Source organism: Schistocerca nitens, chromosome 7 (genome assembly GCF_023898315.1).
Source record: "Schistocerca nitens isolate TAMUIC-IGC-003100 chromosome 7, iqSchNite1.1, whole genome shotgun sequence".
Classification (NCBI taxonomy): domain Eukaryota; kingdom Metazoa; phylum Arthropoda; class Insecta; order Orthoptera; family Acrididae; genus Schistocerca; species Schistocerca nitens.
In genome coordinates, this window is record NC_064620.1 from 54,941,101 (window position 1) to 54,962,620 (window position 21,520).

Sequence of the window (21,520 nt, forward strand, 5' to 3'; positions counted from 1 at the left end):
GAGCTTGTGCACAGGAAAAGGTAAATGTTTTTTTGTACTGAGCGCCACATACGTACAAATACGTTTTATCTGAGACCAAGACGTGTTACTGGATCACGCAACGTGATATTTGTTTCAGAAGTTTTTTGATAATACATCGCTGAGAGATAGTTACTCGTTACGAAACACATTAAGGATTCTTAGAAACTTCCTCAACATGTGTACGATATCAGCACATGAACATTTGATAGACGATACCGTACCACTTTCCTCTTCAGTGGAATAATACAGATTACATTCGTTATATGAGAGCAGCAGTAGGGAATCAGTCAAATGTGAAATAGACGTTTACTCGTAAGAGGCGTGAAAGACTGACAGGAGCTATTTTTAATGTATTTCAGGAGAAATACGTTCCCAACATAAATCTTAATTCTTATTATGTGTATGCGTATTCGTTAGTATGTGTAACAGAGTAGATTGACTACTTACTTGACACATTTAGCAACATACTGTACCTCAGGTTTTCTTTTGTGTGTGTGTGTGTGTGTGTGTGTGTGTGTGTGTGTGTGTGTGTGTGTGTGTGTGTGTGAGGGGGGGGGGGGTCTGTGTGTCTGTTTTTTGCTGTAGTTTTGTAGTTTTGATTTACTGCTAAGATTTTAGAGTCATACAACAGTTTAACTGTCAATGTTTGGAATTTATAAACCATATCAGGTAAGACTGACAACATTTTCAGTCGTATCAACTTATTATTGCAAGGAATAGCTATTTCTCGGCATACATTATCTGGCCATATCTACCTACATACATAAATGAAATATACAATTAAATCTGCAGACGAGGGCAACATCTTGACATAGTTTAAGGATGTCACCCAGTTTTAGGAAACAAATGTAAAGAAGAATTTTAGTCTGTAATAAATTAATAGAACTCTTCCAGTACATTTTCTAAAGTACTCTCATAACAACAGCTTCTAGAGAGTACACGTTGAGCAATACAGTGAGACACTGGAGAAATATCGCTTGGAGCACAACTGATACTTGAGACTTATAATACCATGGTTAACTAAACATTTAATTAACACTTACAACCAAACGTATATGATGTGAGTACACAGTTTCTCCCAGCGTGTTTATTTATCGAACATTTCACGGGTGTACTGCCGGTTCATAGCGTCCTACGGGCACAATGTTTCGGCGATCAGACGTGTCTCCATCGTCAGGTGCGCTGACGAACTGAGCTCCTGAGGGCGCGCGGCCGACTAATATCCACTGGCCCCGCGAGTCACTCCCTCCTTGACCCACGCCGGCGGCCGCGAATCGGCTGCTACGGAGAGGCTAGCGTCGCGTCTGTGATAGCGTTGATGTAGGTGCTCTGTTCGCACTGGTCGCTAGATCGTTTTGTTTGCTGAGAGTCTTCTTAATTAAACTCAGTGCTGGTTCCCAAGGCTTATTAAGGTTATAGACTCAATCTCGGTTGATGAGATCATCTCTGGTGCGAACTTCTATGGGATCTCTAATGACGCCGTCCCAGTATTTTGAAGTTGCGTTAAAATCCTAGTATGTTCGTACTCCATCGCGTCATTCTCGGGCAAAGAGTGCTCTGCGACCGCTGACTTGTTGGGATACATCTGTGGAGTGTGCCTCTGGTGTTCTTGGCAGTGACCTTCGGCGGTGCGAACTGTCTGTCCAACATATGCCTGTCCACACTGACGTGGAATGTGCTATACGCCGGCCTTCCGCAAACCGAGACCATTTTTGGCGCTTACCAGTGATGGTAGCTTTTTATTGGGTGCGCAAAAGACAGCTTTTACTCTGTGCTTCTTCAATATGCGTCCGAGTTCCCCGATAAATTACCGATCTATCAGTTTAATAAGTCACGGCTGCAAAATACTAAGACGAATTCTTTACAGACGAATGGAGAAAACTAGTAGAAGCCGACCTCGTGGAAGATCAGTTTGGATTCCGTAGAAGTAATGGAACACGTGAGGCAATACTGACCCTACGAGCCGGCCGAAGTGGCTGTGCGGTTAAAGGCGTTGCAGTCTGGAACCGCAAGACCGCTACGGTCGCAGGTTCGAATCCTGCCTCGGGCATGGATGTTTGTGATGTCCTTAGGTTAGTTAGGTTTAACTAGTTCTAAGTTCTAGGGGACTAATGACCTCAGCAGTTGAGTCCCATAGTGCTCAGAGCCATTTGAACCATTTTTTTGACCCTACGACTTATCTTAGAAGCTAGAATAAGGAAAGGCAAACCTACGTCCCTAGCATTTGTAGACTTAGAGAAAGCTTTTGACAATGTTGTCTGGAATACTCTCTTTCAAATTCTGAAGGTGGCAGGGGTAAAATACAGGGTGCGAAAAGCTATTTACAATTTGTACAGAAACCAGATGGCAGTTATCAGAGTCGAGGGACATGAAAGGGAAGCAGTGGTTGGGAAGGGAGTGAGACAGGGTTGTAACCTCTCCCCGATGTTGTTCAATCTGTATATTGAGCAAGCAGTGAAGGAAACAAAAGAAAAATTCGGAGTAGGTATTAAAATCCATGGAGAAGAAATAAAAACTTTAAGGTTCGCAGATGACATCGTAATTCTGTCAGAAACAGCAAAGGACTTGGAAGAGCAGTTAAACGCAATGGACAATGTCTTGAAAGGAGGATTTAGGATGACCATCAACAAAAGCAAAACGAGGATAATGGATTGTAGTCGAATTAAGTCAGGTAATGCTGAGGGAACTAGATTAGGAAATGAGAAACTTAAGTAATAAATGAGTTTTGCTATTTGGGCAGCAAAATAACTGATGATGGTCGAAGTAGAGAGGATATAAAATGTAGACTGGCAATGGCAAGGAAAGCGTTTCTGAAGAAGAGAAATTTGTTAACATCGAGTATAGATTTAAGTGTCAGGAAATCGTTTCTGAAAGTATTTGTATGGAGTGTAGCCATGTATGGAAGTGAAACATGGACGATAACCAGTTTGGACAAGAAGAGAATAGAAGCTTTCGAAATGTGGTGCTACAGAAGAATGCTGAAGATAAGGTGGGTAGATCACGTAACTAATGAGGAGGTATTGCATAGGATTGGGGAGAAGAGAAGTTTGTGGCACAACTTGACTAGAAGAAGGGATCGGTTGGTAGGACATGTTCTGAGGCATCAAAGGATCACCAATTTAGTATAGGAGGGCAGCGTGGAGGGTAAAAATCGTAGAGGGAGACCAAGAGATGGATACACTAAGCAGATTCAGAAGGATGTAGGTTGCAGTAGGTACTGGGAGATGAAGAAGCTTGCACAGGATAGAGTAGCATGGAGAGCTGCATCAAACCAGTCTCAGGACTGAAGACCACAACAACAACAACATTTCCCCGATAGTGCGTCAGTGTACGGTGTAAAGGCAGTGACTGCCTCTTCCTCCGTGATTTCTTCCACATACACTGTTGTGGTGGGCGGAGAGCGCTCCTGATCTACCTTTCTGGTTACCCGTTTTTCGGAATACAATTGGAAGGTGTTCCAGCTCCTGGGGTAGACTCTCTGCTGCTTTAATGGTGCGCATCCTGTCTACCGGAGTTTTTAGCACCCATCGCTCTTCGGATGTAGGTGGCAGCTGAATGCATGCCAACATTGGTCGGTGTGCATTTTCTTCCAGTACACACCGTGTCCCAGGCTGCCATCAGCTCATTTCTTGACCATGACGTCCAGCAATGGTAATCTACCTTCTGTTTGGTCTCCATAGTGAATTTCACGTTGTGATTATGGAGCTCAAATGTGTAAGGAAGTCAAGAAGTTTGTGCGTACCTTGGGGTCAGATGACGGACATGTCATCCACATAACGGAAAAAAAACGTGGGTTTCTATTTGGATAACGCGAGGACTTCCTCTTCTAAGTACCCATACAAAAATTCGGGATCACAGGCGAGAGTGGGCTTCTCACTGCGACTCCTTCCATTTCTTCGTAGTATTCTCCATCAAACAGAAAATACGTGGAGGTCAGGACATGCCTGGCTAGATCGTTGGTCATCTTGTCAAATTTCTAAGTTAAAAGCTGTAGTGACTCTCGTAGAGGTACCCTGGTGAACACACGAAACGACATCAAAAGTCACCGCGATATCTGAGTCTTTCACCCAGAAGTGGTCGAGGCGTTTTACAAAATCCACAGAATTGCGGATATGGTGAGTGCGTTTACCACGTAAGGGCTTAGTATTTCCGTTAGGTATTTTTCCAGCAAATACGTACGTGCCCTAAAGTTGCTGACGGTGGAACGTAACTGAACCGTGAATTTACTTTCAAAACCTTTCTTAGGAATTTACTTTATTTACCAGTGATTCATCAAGAACATGAACACATTTAATGACACTATGTGAGCGTGGAAGTAGTTGCCATAGGGTAACTGATGAAACAAAAAATATTTTTTTGTAATAAATGGAAATTTTATTCCTAAAAGTCCCCCCCCTTTTTTTTAAACAGATTTAAAATTATAATCAGAAAACATCCTATAAATATCAAGTTACAATTTATTCAGAGGCAGAAATAACAATTTTTTTGATAGTATGAGTTTTTGGGCTGAGAACCTTGCCGCTCCCTTTTAACAAGGCCGTAGTCACGGCCGCTCACAACAACCTCTGAAAGACTACACTGGCGCAAATCTGCAACACAGCAGATTACTTTAAACCACTCACACAAACTATGCACCCCATAAGAGGGATGGAAATGGTACAAAACACTCACATTAAAAGTTATTTGCCACCGAAAGTGCAACTTGTTTTTAAGAGAACTCTTACGGTGGAAGGTTGGCAAGTTTATATACTAAAATGACCATTTAAATAAGATCCATGAAATGCAGTTTTACATAAAATGTACCAACATGCTCTACATTACACATATACCACCTCGCAAGATGATAGGCAAGATAAAAACATATTTCAGGAATTCGGCCTTTACACCTTAATCAATAAATTCGTTAACACCGAATCCGACAAACATGACAGAGGCAGCTATTAACGTATGGCTAATTGAGAGGGGGATTACTGAACAACCCGAACCGCAGATTGCTCTAACCCGCCCCAACTCCACGAGGGAAAGCGGACCACCCAATTCATAAACAACCACCTTCCCGCGGGCGGGCAAACGGAGAAGAATGTTCTGACGACCCCAAAACAAAGCGGCTCGTAACCTCACCAAGAAAACAAGTAGAATTTAACAAGTAAATGAAACAACATATCTCCAATGACTTAACTTCTAATAAACTACGATTTCTGGCGAAGACCTGGCACAGCACCCCCAACGCTCTCCCGAACCGTCCGCTGCCAGCCGCTTCAACGGACGCAGGAAGGCGCGCCGATCTCCCGTCTCAGGGCGTCGCAGCTCGCCCCGGCCAGCCCGATGTCGTGGGTTGACTCCTGTTGCTCTCGTGTCGACTGCGAAGTCACTACCCCTTTCTGTACGGCGCGGCCCACTGGACTCACGTGGGGACCGCACATGCGCCGACGCTCAAGGCGGACCAGTCATCTTGTGTCCCAGTGCGCGACCGACCAACCGATCGATCCAACCGCCAATGACCGTTGCCCGAGCAACTCGAGCAGACTGGCGGCCTAACGCGCAGACTCAGATGCAGGAACACCGCCCCGACCGGGCGACCACTAGCTGAGTTCTGTTACTGGAGGAGTGGCAAGACTCTCATTTTATGGCTTTAAAGTTTGATCCAAACGACAGCCATATTAGCACTCCGACGACAGACAGACACTCTCTGCCACATAAATTCGAACGAGAGACAGACCAGCAACTGGTGACGCGAGACTGACCCAGCCTCACTCGGACTGACCAACTGCCGAGTTTTGTTTTTTTTCCTTTATTGTAATTTTAAACACCTATACAGGCGGGCTGTCAGCAACATAGTACGCTGCTCTTCAGCCTTAAGTGGAACAATAACATGACATAGAGGTGATACAGACAATACAAAAAACGGCGGGCAAAAAATGGAGATACAAAAAACAATAAACAAGAAGCCGTTCACGGTGGACGATAAAAATACTAACACTGGTAGACACGGCGCACAAAACACGGAGAACGGCGACGGCACATGTGAACAGTTGAGTTGTAACTGCACAAAACACAAAACGATGCACACACACTAGACACTGATGGCGATGATCTCCGGCGCGCGAATGTTCACTGAGCGTGTACGAGTCCGGGGACCTGCCAAGAGAGGAGGTGGAGGAGGAGGAAGGGGAAATGGGAGAGGGGAGAGCAGAGATGCCATGGGCAAAGGAGAGAGGGGGAGGGAGGAAGGGGGAGGGGAAGCCCGGGGGAGAGGGTAGGAGGGAGGGGGGAAAGGAAAGAGAAGGGAAGGAAAAGGGGGGAGGGAGGGTGCCTAAAGGAAAGGACACAGGAGGTCGGGGGGGGAGGATCAAAGTTGATAGGAGGGGTAGATGCAGGGGAGGAGGACATCATCAGGGAGGGGGAGCTGGCGGAAGCCACCTTGGGAGAGGGTAAGGAGGGTTGAGAGATGGAGACCGGGTGGGACGTGGGAATACAGGCGCGGCAGCGGGCGGGGGTGGGTGAGGATCGGGGAGACGAGCGGGTGAGGAGGGTCGAGTTTACGGGAGGTGTACAGGATCCGTATCCTTTCAAGGAAAAGGAGGAGGTGGGGGAAGGGGATGAGATCATATCCACTGCCGAGCTAATAGCGCGTCTTATATGCACGTGAACAGGCAACCTTTACCCTTTCCAACCAGAGGGAGACACCAAAGCTGCGACTGTCACAGCGGCGCCACCGCCAGAAACGGAGGGCGACTACACACTCCGCGCTGCGGTGCGCTCTTCAAAACAGCAAATTTTACCACGGCTCAGCAACGATACCCCATAGTTGTGGACGTAACAGAGTCCATTACGTCTTAGTGATACAGGTCTTTGAGGTAACAGTTTCTTTGCGTCTCCCTCTCGTAAATCCGTGTCCTTGAGAAGAGCCCAAGTCTTGTCCCCCACGTTCTTTCTGGGGTCATTGTTGACCTTTCTGTAGGAGTCGTCATTTATCAGACTTTTCATCTTCTCAATGTTGTCCTTGTGAGAAAGAATAACAGTAGCGTTGCCTTTGTCAGCAGGTAAGACAACAATCTCAGGGCACTCTCTCTGCTGATAATGTTCGACTTCGAGCGCTTAATTCTCATCAGACCACGGCATGTTACACGACGTACTTCTTCAGCTGCTGCAGGCAGTATTCGCGCCAAAGCCCGTTCAATTTCGCTGAAGATGTCCGCGACCGAACTGTCGGGTGGGAGCGAAGTTAAGCCCCTTCTCCAGAACCGACGCCGTACCGTCACCCATTTCCATGTCACTCAGATCGATGAGCATATCGCACGGTGCCTCCAGTGATGGTTTGTCAGAAATATGAACAAGCAGAAGGACCCGCAATGAGCACCCCACTCTCACCTATGATCGCGAATTTGTATATGTAGTACTTCCTCGTAAATAACCCAGCCTGCGTGATTTCCGAGGTAACGCTTCCTCGTTCCTCGCTGCTGCGTCCAAGATTTTCAGAGTTTCCGAAGTACGAGGCCTGTTCAGAAAGTAAGCTCCGATTGATTGCCAAATTGAAACCACAGTGAACATCAGAAATGTTTTACTTGTAACAATTAGCTACACCTTTCAGCTACTTCTCTACGTAGTCGCCGTTCTGACTTAGACTTTTGTCATAGCGTTGTACCAACTTTTCAATAGCCTCATCACAGAAGGCAGCCGCCAGTGCTTTCCGCCAATTCTCCACGCTGGCCTACACCTCGTTGTCTGTGTCAAAATGTTGTCTTCAAAGACAGCGGTTCATGTGACCAGAGATGAAACTCAGGGGGAGACAATTGCGGACTGTATTGTGGGTAATCTCAGATTTCCATTTGAAAACGATGCAGGAGCATCTTCATTGACCCTGCAGAATGCGGCTGAGAATTGTCTTGAAGAAGAAACAGCACGACAGTTATGTAATGTTAGCTGCATAGCTTCAGGCGAAATTTCTCACCAACCCTCGTACTTGGCGGCAGACACTATTTTCTAGAAATCTTTACGGACTCACTGCGAGCTCAGAAATGAGAAGAGCGACGTGATGCTAACTGGGGTTATACTAGAGACACTACCCAACACATCTGTGCAAAGCTTTATCGGAGTTTCATAGTCGTTTCCATTTCGCGACCGATCGGAGCTTACTTTCTGAACGCCCCTCGTATTATCCGGTTATCCTTCCGGTCCCCTCTTCAATACCGGGAGCCGCCGCTGTTTTGTCCTTCAGCGCTCAGGTGCCCCGACCGTCCATCTTGGCTACTTCCTGCGTCAAGCAGGACCAACACATCTCTGTGGGATTTTCCACCCAAGGCTTGAGTTACGCCTGCCGTTTCGTTTCCACCGGCGTTCCAACCTCTACTAGTATAGGCAATCATTCATTATGCAGTTTTGATAATAAAGACACTGCGTCACCTTTCATGCAATAAGCGTTAAGTACTATTAACAAGGTGTAGGTGACAATGTCAGTCTTCTTTAAATATTCATAAACGATGTACAACCTATCAAATGATACCTAATTCCGGTAGTAAATCGCCGGCCGATGTGGCCGAGCGGTTCTAGGCACTTCAGTCTGGCGCAGCGCGACCGCTACGGTCGCAGGTTCGAATACAGCCTCGGGCATGGATGTGTGTAGTGTCCTTAGGTTAGTTAGGTCGAAGTAGTTTTAAGTTGTAGGGGACTGATGACCTCAGATGTTAAGTCCCATAGTGCTCAGAGTCATTTGAACCGGTTATAAATCACGGCAAAGTATGTAGATGAGTTCTTGTAAGGTGCGAAATTACAGTCACTTTACAACCTATCCTCAGATGAAGAGAAAAACGACGAAGTAGGAGGTTACATCTGCTTAAGAGAATAAGCATGTCGAAACAAATATTTATCAGAAGTGGTACCACTTTAAGGAAATACAGAGTTTTAGACATCTGAAGGTCCGCCTGCTAAAGATGTTTCACTAATGTGTTTAGGTCGTATTTGACATTAAACGGTTTTGGTAATCGGCGTACCGTAAAAGTTTGCTGCTGTATTAGTGGACCTTTGGCGTAATAACGTAATGACAGGTTTAGAAGATTTTTGAGCTTGGGTACTTGACTTTCCTACGAAAAGAAAGGATGTAGCTAGGTAGCTTGTTATAAACATCGACCAAAAGCAAAACTATCATGCACAGGTAGAAATCGTCTGCCAGAGAGGCACTAAAATCCTAAACAAAGTAACAGCAGAATGAGATTCTCACTCTGCAGCGGAGTGTGCGCTGATATGAAACTTCCTGGCAGATTAAAACTGTGTGCCCGACCGAGACTCGAACTCAGGACCTTTGCCTTTCGCGGGCAAGTGCTCTACAATATGAGCTGCCAAAACACGACTCACGCCCGGTACTCACAGCTTTACTTCTGCCAGTATCTCGTCTCCTACCTTCCAAACTTTACAGAAGCTCTTCTGCGAACCTTGCAGAACTGGCACTCCTGAAAGAAAGGATACTGCAGAGACATGGCTTAGCCACAGGTTCGCTGAAGAGCTTCTGTAAAGTTTGGAAGGTAGGAGACGAGATACAGGCAGAAGTAAAGCTGTGAGTACGGGGCGTGAGTCGTGCTTCGGTAGCTCAGATGGTAGAACACTTGCTCGCGAAAGGCAAAGGTCCCGAGTTCGAGTCTCGGTCGGGCACACAGTTTTAATCTGCCAGGAAGTTTCAAAGTAACAGCAATTGTTCAAACACTATTTTAGCTGCGACTAGCTGCAGTAAGAACGTACGAAAATGCAATGCTCTTCTGGACTGCTGGTCTAGCGTTTGGATTCATAGAGCCACAAAGGTAAGGGCATTACAGGCTTTACTGTGAGCTCAGAGAAGGGTACTCCTACATCTGTCAGGGGCGTACAGAACAACACCGAACGAGGCGCTGCTGTGGATACCAGGCTTGCTACCCCTAAACTTAGCAGCAAGTAAGAGAAGTACACTATATTGGCTCAAAAAGGGAGAATATAGTAAGTTAAAGAAGATACTGGGAGCAAGAGCCAGATCGAATAAGGAATTGCAAGATATCTGGGACAGGGCAGAAACAGGGAGAAGGATTTACCAGTTCCTTCCTAACATAAAGAAAAATTAAGAGTGTCACATTCCTTCTGACCGTGGGAGCTATACACTAACTATAGGGACATCGTCCAAATTTCAGTTACTTCCTGAAAATGTGACAACGCACCACAGACACTTGTGAATGTGGTGCAATAGACTCCCCACACCATATAATCTGGAATGTGCCTCCTAGACAAGGTGATGTAAATCAGGACGGGGACGTAATTCGTAATTCTACAGTCTATAACATAACAAGGTATGAGGAACTGCGGCATAATCGGAACTCGCTGACAGCTAAAATATCGGCTTGTGAACTGCAGCCCTATATGATGGAGAGAGAACAAAGTGGTTCAAATGGTTGGCTCTGAGCACTATGGGACTTACCTTCTGAGGTCATCAGTCCCCTAGAACTTAGAACTACTTAAACCTAACTAACCTAAGGACATCACACACATCCATGCCCGAGGCAGGATTCGAACCTGCAACCGGTGCGGTCGCGCAAACAAGTGGTCATACATCATGGTAACATGGCACGCGACGGCAGAACATCGACCTACAACAAGCTTCCAGAAGCAGTGAGGCTATGGGCCTTGTGGAGGACCAGGAAGAATTTCTTGGAACCCTGACAGCCACCTCCCAATCTCTACACCGTGGGTGTTGTGGTGTCACCGCCAGACACCACACTTGCTAGGTGGTAGTCTTTAAAACGGCCGCGGTCCATTAGTATACGTCGGACCCGCGTGTCGCCACTGTCAGTGATTGCAGACCGAGCGCCGCCATACGGCAGGTCTAGAGAGACTTCCTAGCACTCGCCCCAGTTGTACAGCCGACTTTACCAGCGATGCTACACTGACAAATACGCTCTCATTTGCCGAGACGATAGTTAGCATAGCCTTCAGCTACGTCATTTGCTACGACGTAGCAAGGCGCCATTACCAGTTATATTGAGCTTGTTATTAATGTACCGTCAAGAGCGATGTACACCGATTATGGATTAAAGTTAAGTATTCCAGCAACAGCGTACCTTATTGGCTATATTAATTAAATTTAACTGTTCCAGACCTCACGCCAGTCTGCGTGTAATTAAACGCGTGCATTTCGGCCTCCTCTAGCAACACGGTGTTGGCTCTTCTGCCAACACAGCAGGTGTCACAGCAGCAGAGTCTCTGCGAATCTTGAACTCTATCTAAGCGTACCAGGGGGCTAACTATGCAGACAAATGTGGAATCTAGCTCGGTCCTATATCGAGTACAGTAGTGCAGTGTAGTGTAAAGTATGACTGTGTACTGTAGCGTATGGTAGTGTAGTCCAGAGTTATACACCACAAAATTTGGGATTCAGCAGCATGTCCCTTCTGGATTCCGGATGAGCATATATCTTTGAGCGACAGATGACAAAGTGGAGATTGTAAATTTTTTTCTTTTTTTAAAAAAATGTTTTTAAGTAGATATTTTATGTAGATTTTTCCCCCTTCAGCACCAAGACGCTGAATTATACATTTAAAATTATGTTGAAATGTGCTGCTGGAAGAAAAGCAAACAAAAATAATTGATGAAGATTAATAAAATTTCTGGAATACATCTGTCTTAGTAACATATTTAACATTGGTAATATTGCAAGATAACATGTTAATGCAAGTGCAAGGTAAGCCATTGTGAATGTAAAACTCTGGTACATTAATAATCGATGAAACCGCCAGAATGTTTAGTTCAAGCATACAGACGTCCATGCACTGTGTTGTGCGGGGGCCAGACAGTTTGTGGCATGGCGTTCCACTCCTGTAACACTTGGTCGGTCAAAACAGGGGGACTAACGGTGGTTGTGGATGACGCTGGAGTTGTCGTTCGATGATGTCCCCTATTACTCGATTGGAGATAGGTATGGTGGTGGGGCACAGAGTGTGTTAGTTGAACAGTTCAGTGATAGGGTTATTCTTATCAGAATCGACAGCAAACCAACACCGACAACAATAGTTCAGGTATACACGCCGACGTCGCAAGCTGAAAATGAAGAGATAGAGAAAGTGTGTGAGGATATTGAAAGGGTAATAAGGTATGTAAAGGGAGATGAATATCTAATACTCATGGGGGACTGGAATGGAATTGTAGGAGAAGGAGTAGAAGAAAAGGTTACAGGAGAATATGGGCTTGGGACAAGGAATGAGAGAGGAGAAATATTAATTGAGTTCTGTAATATACTTCAGCTATTAATAGCTAATACTCTGTTCAAGAATCACAAAATGGGGAGATATATTGGGAAAACGCCAGGTGGTACGGGAAGATATCCATTACATTACATCATAATCAGACAGAGATTCCAGCCGGCCGCGGTGGTCTCGCGGTTCTAGACGCGCAGTCCCGAACTGTGCGACTGCTACGGTCGCAGGTTCGAATCCTGCCTCGGGCATGGATGTGTGTGATGTCCTTAGGTTAGGTAGGTTTAAGTAGTTCTAAGTTCTAGGGGACTGATAACCACAGCAGTTGAGTCCCATAGTGCTCAGAGCCATTTTGAACAGAGATTCCAAAATCAGATAATGGGTTGTGAGGCATACCAAGGAGTAGATATAGACTCAGATGATAATACAGTAGTGACGAAGAATAGACTTAAGTTTAAAAGTCAGGAAGAACCAATACCCAGTCTAATGGGATACGGAACTTCTAACGTGTGACGAGGTATGCTTGAAGATTTCTAAGGCTATAGACACAGAAATAAGGAACAGTTCAGAACGCAGTACAGTTGAAGAGGAATGGACATCCCTAAAAAGGGTCATCACAGAAGTTGGACAGAAAAACATAGGTACAGAGAAGGCAACTACGAGGAAAAGATAAGTAACAGAAGAAATTCTTCAGTTGACCGATGAAAGAAGAAAGTATAATAATGTTCAGGAAAATTCACGAATGCAGAAATACAAGTCGCTGAGGAATGAAATAAATAGAAAGTGCAGGGAAGCTAAGACTAAATGACTGCATGGAAAATGTGAAGAAATCGAAAAAGAAGTGATTGTCGGTAGGACTGACTCAGCATACCGGAAAGTGAAAACAAAATTCGGCGACATTAAAAGCAAGGGTGATAACATCAGGAGTGCAACGGAAATTCCACTGTTAAATGCAGACGGGAGAGCGGATAGATGGAAAGGATATATTGAAAGCCTCTATAAGGGGGAAGGTTTGTCTGAAGTGACAGAAGAAGAAACAGGAGTAGTTTTAGAAGTGACAGGGGACCCAATATTAAAATCAGAATTTAAAAAGAGCTTTGGAGGACTTAAGATCAAGTAAGTCACCCACCTACATAGGGGGAAATGATCATCACGATAACATTAGAGAAATCAGGGCTCGCACGGAAAAATTTAAGTGCTCGTTTTTCCCACGCGCCGTTCGAGAGTGGAACGGTAGAGAGACAGCATGAAGATGGTTCATTGAACCCTCTGCCAGGCACTTTATTGTGAATAGCAGAATAATCACGTAGATGTAGATGAAGGCAGAAGGAAAAGATAACATCCCATCAGAATTTCTAAAATCGTAGGAGAAGTGGGAACAAAGCGACTATTCACGTTGGTGTGTAGAATGTATGAGTCTGGCGACATACCATCTGAGTTTCGGAAAAGCATCATCCACACAATTCCGAAGACGGCAAGAGCTGAAAAATGGGAGAATTATCGCACAATCAGCTTAACAGCCCATGCATCCAAGTTACTGACACGAATAATACACAGAAGAATGGAAAACAAAATTGAGGATGCGCTAGATGACGATCAGATTCGCCTTAGAAAAGGTAAAGGCACGAAAGACGCAATTCTGACGTTGCGGTCGATAATAGAAGCAAGACTAAAGAAAAATCATGACACGTTCATAGGATTTGTCGACCTGGAAAATGTGTTCGACAATGTAAAATGGCGCAAGATCTTCGAAATTCTGAGAAAAATAGGGGTAAGCTGTAGGTAGAGACGGGTCATATAAAATATGTACAACAGCCAAGAGGGAATAATAAGTGTGGACGACCAAGAACGAAGTGCTCGTATTAAAAACGGTGTAAGACAAGGATATAGTCTTTAGCCCCTACTGTTCAGTCTGTACATCAAGGAAGCAATGATGGAAATAAAAGAAAGGTTCAAGAGTGGAATTAAATCTGAAGGTGAAAGGACGTCAATGATACGATTCGCTGGTGACCTATCCTGAGTGAAAGTTAAGAAGAATTACACGATCTGCTGAATGGAATAAACAGTCTAGTGAGTACAGAGTATGGATTGAGAGCAAATAGAAGAAAGACGAAGGTAATGAGAAGTAGTAGAAATGAGAACAGCGAGAAACTTGATGGTCACGAAGTAGATGAAGTTAAGGAATTCTGCTACCTAGGCATTAAAATAACGAGTGACGGGCGGAGGAAGGAGGATATCAAAAGCAGACTAGAAATGGCAAAAAGGGCGTTCCTGGCCAAGAGAAGTCTACTAATATCAAATATCGATCTTAATTTGAGGAAGAAGTTTCTGAGAATGTACGTCTGAAGTATAGCATTATGTGATAGTGAAACATGGACTGTGGGAAAACCGGAACAGAAGAGAATCGAAGCGTTTTGAGATGTGGTGCTACAGAGGTATGTTGAAAATTAGGTGGACTGATATGGTAAGGAATGAGGAGGTTCTGAGCAGAATCGGAGAGGGAAATACTATGTCGAAAACACTGATAAGTAGAAGGGACAGGGTGGTAGGACATCAGTTAAGACATGAGGGAATGACTTCCATGGCACTAGAGGGAGCCTTAGAAGGCATAAACTGTGTAGGAAGACACAGATCGGAATACATCCAGCGAATAATAGAGGACATAGGTTGCAAGTGCTACTCTGAGATGAAGAGCTTAGCACAGGAGAGGAAGTCGTCGCGGGCCGCTTCAAACCAGTCAGACGACTGATGACCCAGCAGAAAAAAAATAGTGATCAAGCAGGCCAAGGGAGTATATGTCGACACCCTGTACAGCGTGTTGCGGTATGGGGGCGAGCGTTATCCTGTTGGAAATAAAACCCTGGAATGTTGTCCATGATTGGTAGCATGGCAGCTCAGATCACCAGGCAGACGTACAAATTTGCAGTCAGGGTGTGTGGGCTAACCGCCAGAGTGCTCCTGCTGTCATACGAAATTGCACCCCATAGCTCAACCCCAGGTGTAGGTCCAGTGCGTCTTGCACGCATGCTGATTGGTTGCAGGTCTCCAACTAGCTCCCTTCTAACCATCAGTCGTAACGAGGCAGAACCAGCTCTTGTCAGAAAACACAAGAGACGTCCACCGTGCTCTCCAGTGAACTCTTGCTTGACACTACTGAAGCCGGAAATCGCGGTGCTTTGGGGTTAGCTGAATGCACGCTACACCGGGTCTGCCTCGGAGCTGTCCTTGAAGTAATCGATGTGTAACAGATCTTTGGGTCACTGTGCCTCGAACTGCTGCTCAGGTTGCTGGTGCGGACGCAGTACGATGCGGCGAAGCCATACGCCGAATTTGTTGGTCTTCCCTCTCGGTAGTGTCATTGGCCATGAGGAGCCCGCTGTTTTTACGGCCGTACATTATCGTGACACCGCTATCAGCTATCACCTACCGTGGCTACATTACTGCCAATTCTTTCTGCAGGATCACAGAAAGAACATCCAGCTTCTCGTAGCCCTATTACAAGACGTTGTTCAAACTCAGTGAGGTGCTGATAAAGGCTTCTTTGTTGCCTTAATGGCATTCTCGAGTAATATCAACGTACCATGTCCAGCCTGAAAGGTAACTAACGCTCATGACATTTACAGCAAGTACTTGAAGTAAATCCGATTTACATCGTCGTGGTAGCGCTATTGGAGCTACTTTTATACGCCTGGCGCGAAGATAGAATAAACATCTTTCAGATACAGAAACTCAGCTGCCAACTTTCGTTTATGTCACACAACTTCTTGGTGTTGCGGTTTTTTGTCGGTGTATCATGTGCTACATTGATGCCAATTCACCTACATCATTTTGACAGTTGTTGTATGTACATAACGGAGTAAAAGGAAATAGGAAATAAATATATGTGTGTGTTGAGAAAATATCGCGAAAGCAACACGACTGTAAACCTAAAGAGAGTTCTAGCTTCCATTGTTTCCTGACAGTGGCTCAGGCATCTTAGGGTAATGGCGTACAACAGATGCCATAATCGAGTATACCCCCCGCATCCAGCTCAGCTTCTCCTCCGTGTCCTCAGCCGGCAGTAGACTGAGGGTGAGTGGCGTCCGTTTGCAGAACCGCGAGCCGGCCTGCGCGCTGCTGCTGGAGTCCGGAGCGGAGCCGGACGCGCGCGACCACCACGGCCGGACTGCGCTGCACGCCGCGGCGCGCCTGGGCCACGAGGGGGTGGCGCGGCTGCTGCTGGCCGCGGGGGCGGACGCCGGCGCCGCCGACGAGCTGGGCGCCTCGCCGCTGCACGCCGCCTCCAGGGAGGGCCGCCGCAGCCTCGCCCGCCTGCTCCTGGAGCGCGGCGCTCCCGTCTCCGCACACGATACGCTGTGGCAGGTAGGCATTATGGATCGACTGTTTTCAAATCCCAAATCTTCCAGTTGTTAATTGCATTTTGTTTATCTGGCTCTCTTGCATTATATTAGGTTGCGCATGATATCAGAAAGATTGGATGATTTATTAATGAGAAAGAGCTTTCCAAATTTAGCAAGTCAAACGCGTTGGTCCATCTCTGGTCCTAATGCAAACAGTTCTTCGCTTTGATATTGATTGACAGCGTTGTTGGATGACTTCCTGCGTGATATCGTGCCAGATTTTGTCTATTTGCCGCGTTAGATCATCGAAATGGAGAGGTGGATGGATGGCTGTGCCCATAATACCCTAAACGTAGTCAACTCGTGGGAGATATAACGACTTGTTTGCCAAGACAGGATTTGCCAAGCATGACGACAAGTAGTCGGAAACATCACTGTGTGTGGGTGGGCATTATCTTGCTGAAATACACGCCCAGGATGGCTTGCCTTGAAGGACAACCAAACAGGGCGTAGAATATCGTCAGTGTACCGCTGTGCTCTAAGGTGCTCGGATCGTAACTACCACTTGACGGGCCGTATACCGGCCGACAGTCGTGTTGGTATCCAACCACTCTCTGGGCTGTCCCCAGACACGTTCCCTCTCGTCATTGGGGCTCATTTCGAAGTGGATCTCATCACTGAAGACAATTCTACTCCATTAATTCCGACTTAAGGACGAAGACGCCTCTGCAGAAGCCCCCGACTGTGGAGAGGTACCAGCTTTAGTGTGGCCCGCCATACGGCCCCACAACTATAACTGGTGGGTTGGAGTGTCATTTCGTATTACACGTTTGGCTCTCATCTGCGGTATCCTTACTGCACAACGCTACGTCGACGATATTCTACGTCCCGTGCCTTTCGTGGCAAACCATCCTGCGCTTACGTTTCAATAAGATAGTGCTCGCCAACAAACAGCGTTAATTTCCACTTCTTCTCTTCCCACTTGCCAAGCCCTATCTTTGTCAGCAATGTTGCCGAATCTCTCACCAGCTGAGAACATTCGGAGCATTATGGGTAGGACCCTTCAACCATGTGGGGATTTTGACCTCACCCAAAAATTGCAAAGAATTTTGGACGACAGGCCTCAGAAGGACGTCTAACAGCTCTGTCAGTCAGTGCCAAGCCGAAAAAAATTGCTTCCGTAAGGACCAGATGTGGAACAATGAGTTGTTGAGTTGATGAATTTGTGAAGCTCTTTCTCATGAATAATCCTGCCAATATTTTTGAAATGGTAACAATTTGTTTGTCTGTACATGTACATCGTAACTAGGGTTCCCGTTCTACAGTATTCAGGTAATGCTATCGTGATGCGTCGGTGTTTTGACTTAGAGTGTATTATGGTCTCATACACTAGGACCAGTGGACGCAGTATCTTCTACAGCATAACGCCGATGTATTTCCATAATGTTGGTAGAGGTATTTAGCAGCACTGAGAGGTGATTAGAGTGGCTTGCTCTGAATTTCCTGCTCGTTTTAACCAGATGACCAACGTGACCGCAAGGTTACTCGCAGCTTTTTGCATCGTATTGTGATTCTGTGGACGAGAATGGGCTCTGCGTTGTCGTGAATGTCCATTTGGTTGACACACTTTCTGCCTGTTATGCCCATTGGAACCAGGCATCTCAGGCCAAGGTAGCTTTGGTATTAGTCGTTTGCTGGAGGCATCTCCTAAGGTGCCGGAAGTTTCTGCTCCACATGAAGAACGCCGTGTCACCTTTATCATGCAGAGTGGACAAAATGTCATCTGCGATTGGCATGTTCGCCGTGAAATGTGTAAATAGAATCAGCTTCAGAAATGAAACTTCCTGGCAGATTAAAACTGTGTGCCCGACCGAGACTCGAACTCGGGACCTTTGCCTTTCGCGGGCAAGTGCTCTACCATCTGAGTTACCGAAGCACGACTCACGCCCGGTACTCACAGCTTTACTTCTGCCAGTATCTCGTCTCCTACCTTCCAAACTTTACAGAAGCTCTCCTGCGAACCTTGCAGAACTAGCACTTCTGAAAGAAAGGATATTGCGGAGACATGGCTTAGCCACAGCCTGGGGGATGTTTCAAGAATGAGATTTTCACTCTGCAGCGGAGTGTGCGCTGATATGAAACTTCCTGGCAGGTTAAAACTGTGTGCCCGACTGAGACTCGAACTCGGGACCTTTGCCTTTCGCAGGCAAGTGCTCTACCATCTCAGCTACCGAAGCACGACTCACGCCCGGTGCTCACAACTTTACTTCTGCCAGGTTCGCAGGAGAGCTTCTGTAAAGTTTGGAAGATAGGAGACGAGATACTGGCAGAAGTAAAGCTGTGAGTACCGGGCGTGAGTCGTGCTTAGGTAGCTCAGATGGTAGAGCACTTGCCCGCGGAAGGCAAAGGTCCCGAGTTCGAGTCTCGGTCGGGCACACAGTTTTAATCTGCCAGGAAGTTTCATATCAGCGCACACTCCGCTGCTGAGTGAAAATCTCATTCTGGCAGCTTCAGAAATGATCTTTGTGCGACACCAACATTGACGTCAGTGAGCATTCCGTGCCGGATGTTCTCACTGAGTTTATGTGCTAAGGGATGAAGTAGGACAATTGGAAGACTTATGGGTGCTAGTGCATGCTAAAATGATAAACATGAAGTTTGACTACACTTCTAAAGTCCTTACACATTCTACTCAGACTTTTAGCAGTACAACTGAGCCCATTCAGGATCTTATATGGCTACGAATGCGTTCGCGCCTACCCTAAAACCAGTGGGAAGACTGCCTACCGAAATGGACGCAGAGACGTCAACGTACAACACAGATATTTCCTGCCGAGAGTTGGCGTTGTGCCATGTGCAGGGCGCCTTCAATTCCTGTTATAGCGCATATAGTGCTTGTAGAGAGGCCTTAGTATATAAAGTTTTGTTAAGAAACCCATGCCCGAAAATGTACCATTTAGAAATAAAAGAAGTCTGAACATCGAATCGCCTTCAGATCTCTCCTTTCGAGGTACGCGCACAAAATGAAAAGAGTGCGCTCTTGTCAGTTGCCACTGTAATTAAGACATCACATATTATTTTCGCCAGACTACAACAACGGCTGCCAAAAACTAGTACTGAAACGTCCCCTTAAAACAGTTATACAAGACTGTGCTTTAACTGACACACAATATTTTTTAGCGCAACGCAATCTGACTTTCAATAATCCCTACAAAAGAATGGCCCTGTCTAATATTAACCTATACGTTTCACAAATCACTTACCTCACAAAAATCTTCGTTACTCGAACTACTGCAATACAGCGAGCGCCACTACTGCCAGCTAAATAAAAGATTCAAACTAAGGAAGGCACTAACTACTGATAGGCATAGTTGGCAAATGAAAGATTTTAATAGAGAACAAACACTGTATTTACCTTAATAGTCATATTATATACAGCAGTTAATGACAGTCTTACAAATTTCAAAACACCGCCATCTCTCTCCCCACATCCATCACTTCTGGGGGCTCACCTCCAACTGCACAACGCTACGCGCTGTTCACATCCAGCTGCCGCTGCCCAACACTACAATGGCAGACAACAATGCAAACTAGCCACCGACTGCACACAGCACAGCCAGTGATTTTCATACAGAGCGCTACGTAACATTGCCAATAAGAAAACATAAACAGCCTACTTACAGTACGTTCACAGCTAGGAGCACTGACTGTGGTAATCCATGGACACGCTGCTAACCTCTGAAGAGGACGTCCTTCGTCCAATAGAAGAGAACTCGACAGCGAATAATCGAAACAATAATCATGTCGTGTGTTCCTGTACAGCAGACATATCAGAGCTCATTGTTTTCGCTGTATGGACACCGGGATATGGGTACCATGAAATAAGACATTTGAAAGTGACCCAAATCATGAAATTTATTTTCCATCCAAACGGTACTTTTCCGGACACGAGTCCCCTCTACAACGTCTAGAAGCTGGTAATAGGCTTTTTAAAACCCTGTGTATTTGGTATATTGGAAAACAAGAGCACAAGCGACAGTACGACTTGTCCCATGACTACTGACGTGTAGGCACATCTTGTACTGGCCATCCGCGCGACACTCCAGCACAGGATGAACATATGTGTGATATCGGTTAGACCATCAGTGAGAGCGCATCGCTACTTCCTGCTACTAATAAGGCGAGTACACCGTTCGCTTGTTGCATATTTTTAAAAGCTTAAAACAGGAGTGACTGCAGTAATAGGTAGGAACTGTGATTGTTGTGTACAGATGTGAGCTGAGTTGGCGACCCTCCGCTCATAGCTCCAGGCCACGTTGCCTTCTGTCACACAGCTTGAGACTACTGCCAAGGGGCGTCACTGTGGGGGATCAGACGCGGGGATTCGAGGGACGTTGAGCACGTCCATCGTTTCCTCTGATCGGTCCACTGCTGTGACCGCCCCGGGTACTGCCTGCACTGAGGTTGACCCCACACTCGTGGTCTAGTGGGAGATCATTCCATAGTCTGGCAGGCAGCGAAAAACTTTCCGAGGGGCAGATCGTAGGGCTTCCCGGGTTCGTTTGACGAACAGGTTTCGGGCGTTATCTGTGGCTGACGATGTCCCTGAGCCGGATGCAGTCGTCCACCCTGTTCCAGAGGACGCTTCTCGGCACACAAGGTCTGAGCATTCGCAGAGGGTGGGTTTGCTGGTAGTTGGGGTCTCCAACGTTAGGCTCGTAATGGGGCCCCTTAGGAACATGGGTGCAAAGGAGGGGAAGCAAGCCAGTGTGCACTCCGTGTGCAGTGTGCACTGCGTGTGCATTTCGGGAGGAGTCATTCGGGATGTGGAAAGGGTGCTCCCGGATGCCATGAAGAGTATAGGGTGCAGCCAGCTGCAGCTGGTGGCTGAGGTCAGTACCAATGACGGCAGGTAAAGGTGAGGACGGCCAGTCTTGCTTCAGAGATTAAGGC

The 21,520-nt window shown here is 46.2% G+C and overlaps 1 protein-coding gene across 1 annotated transcript in view; it reads left to right on the top strand.

The window, feature by feature from the left end:
- Nucleotides 1–21,520, top strand: part of LOC126195467 (ankyrin repeat domain-containing protein 65-like) — a 104,240-nt gene that overhangs the window by 39,087 nt on the left and 43,633 nt on the right. The window contains exon 3 of the mRNA XM_049934095.1: nucleotides 16,320–16,589. Within this exon, the coding sequence (XP_049790052.1) occupies nucleotides 16,320–16,589 (270 nt within the window). The remainder of the gene's footprint in view (nucleotides 1–16,319; nucleotides 16,590–21,520) is intronic.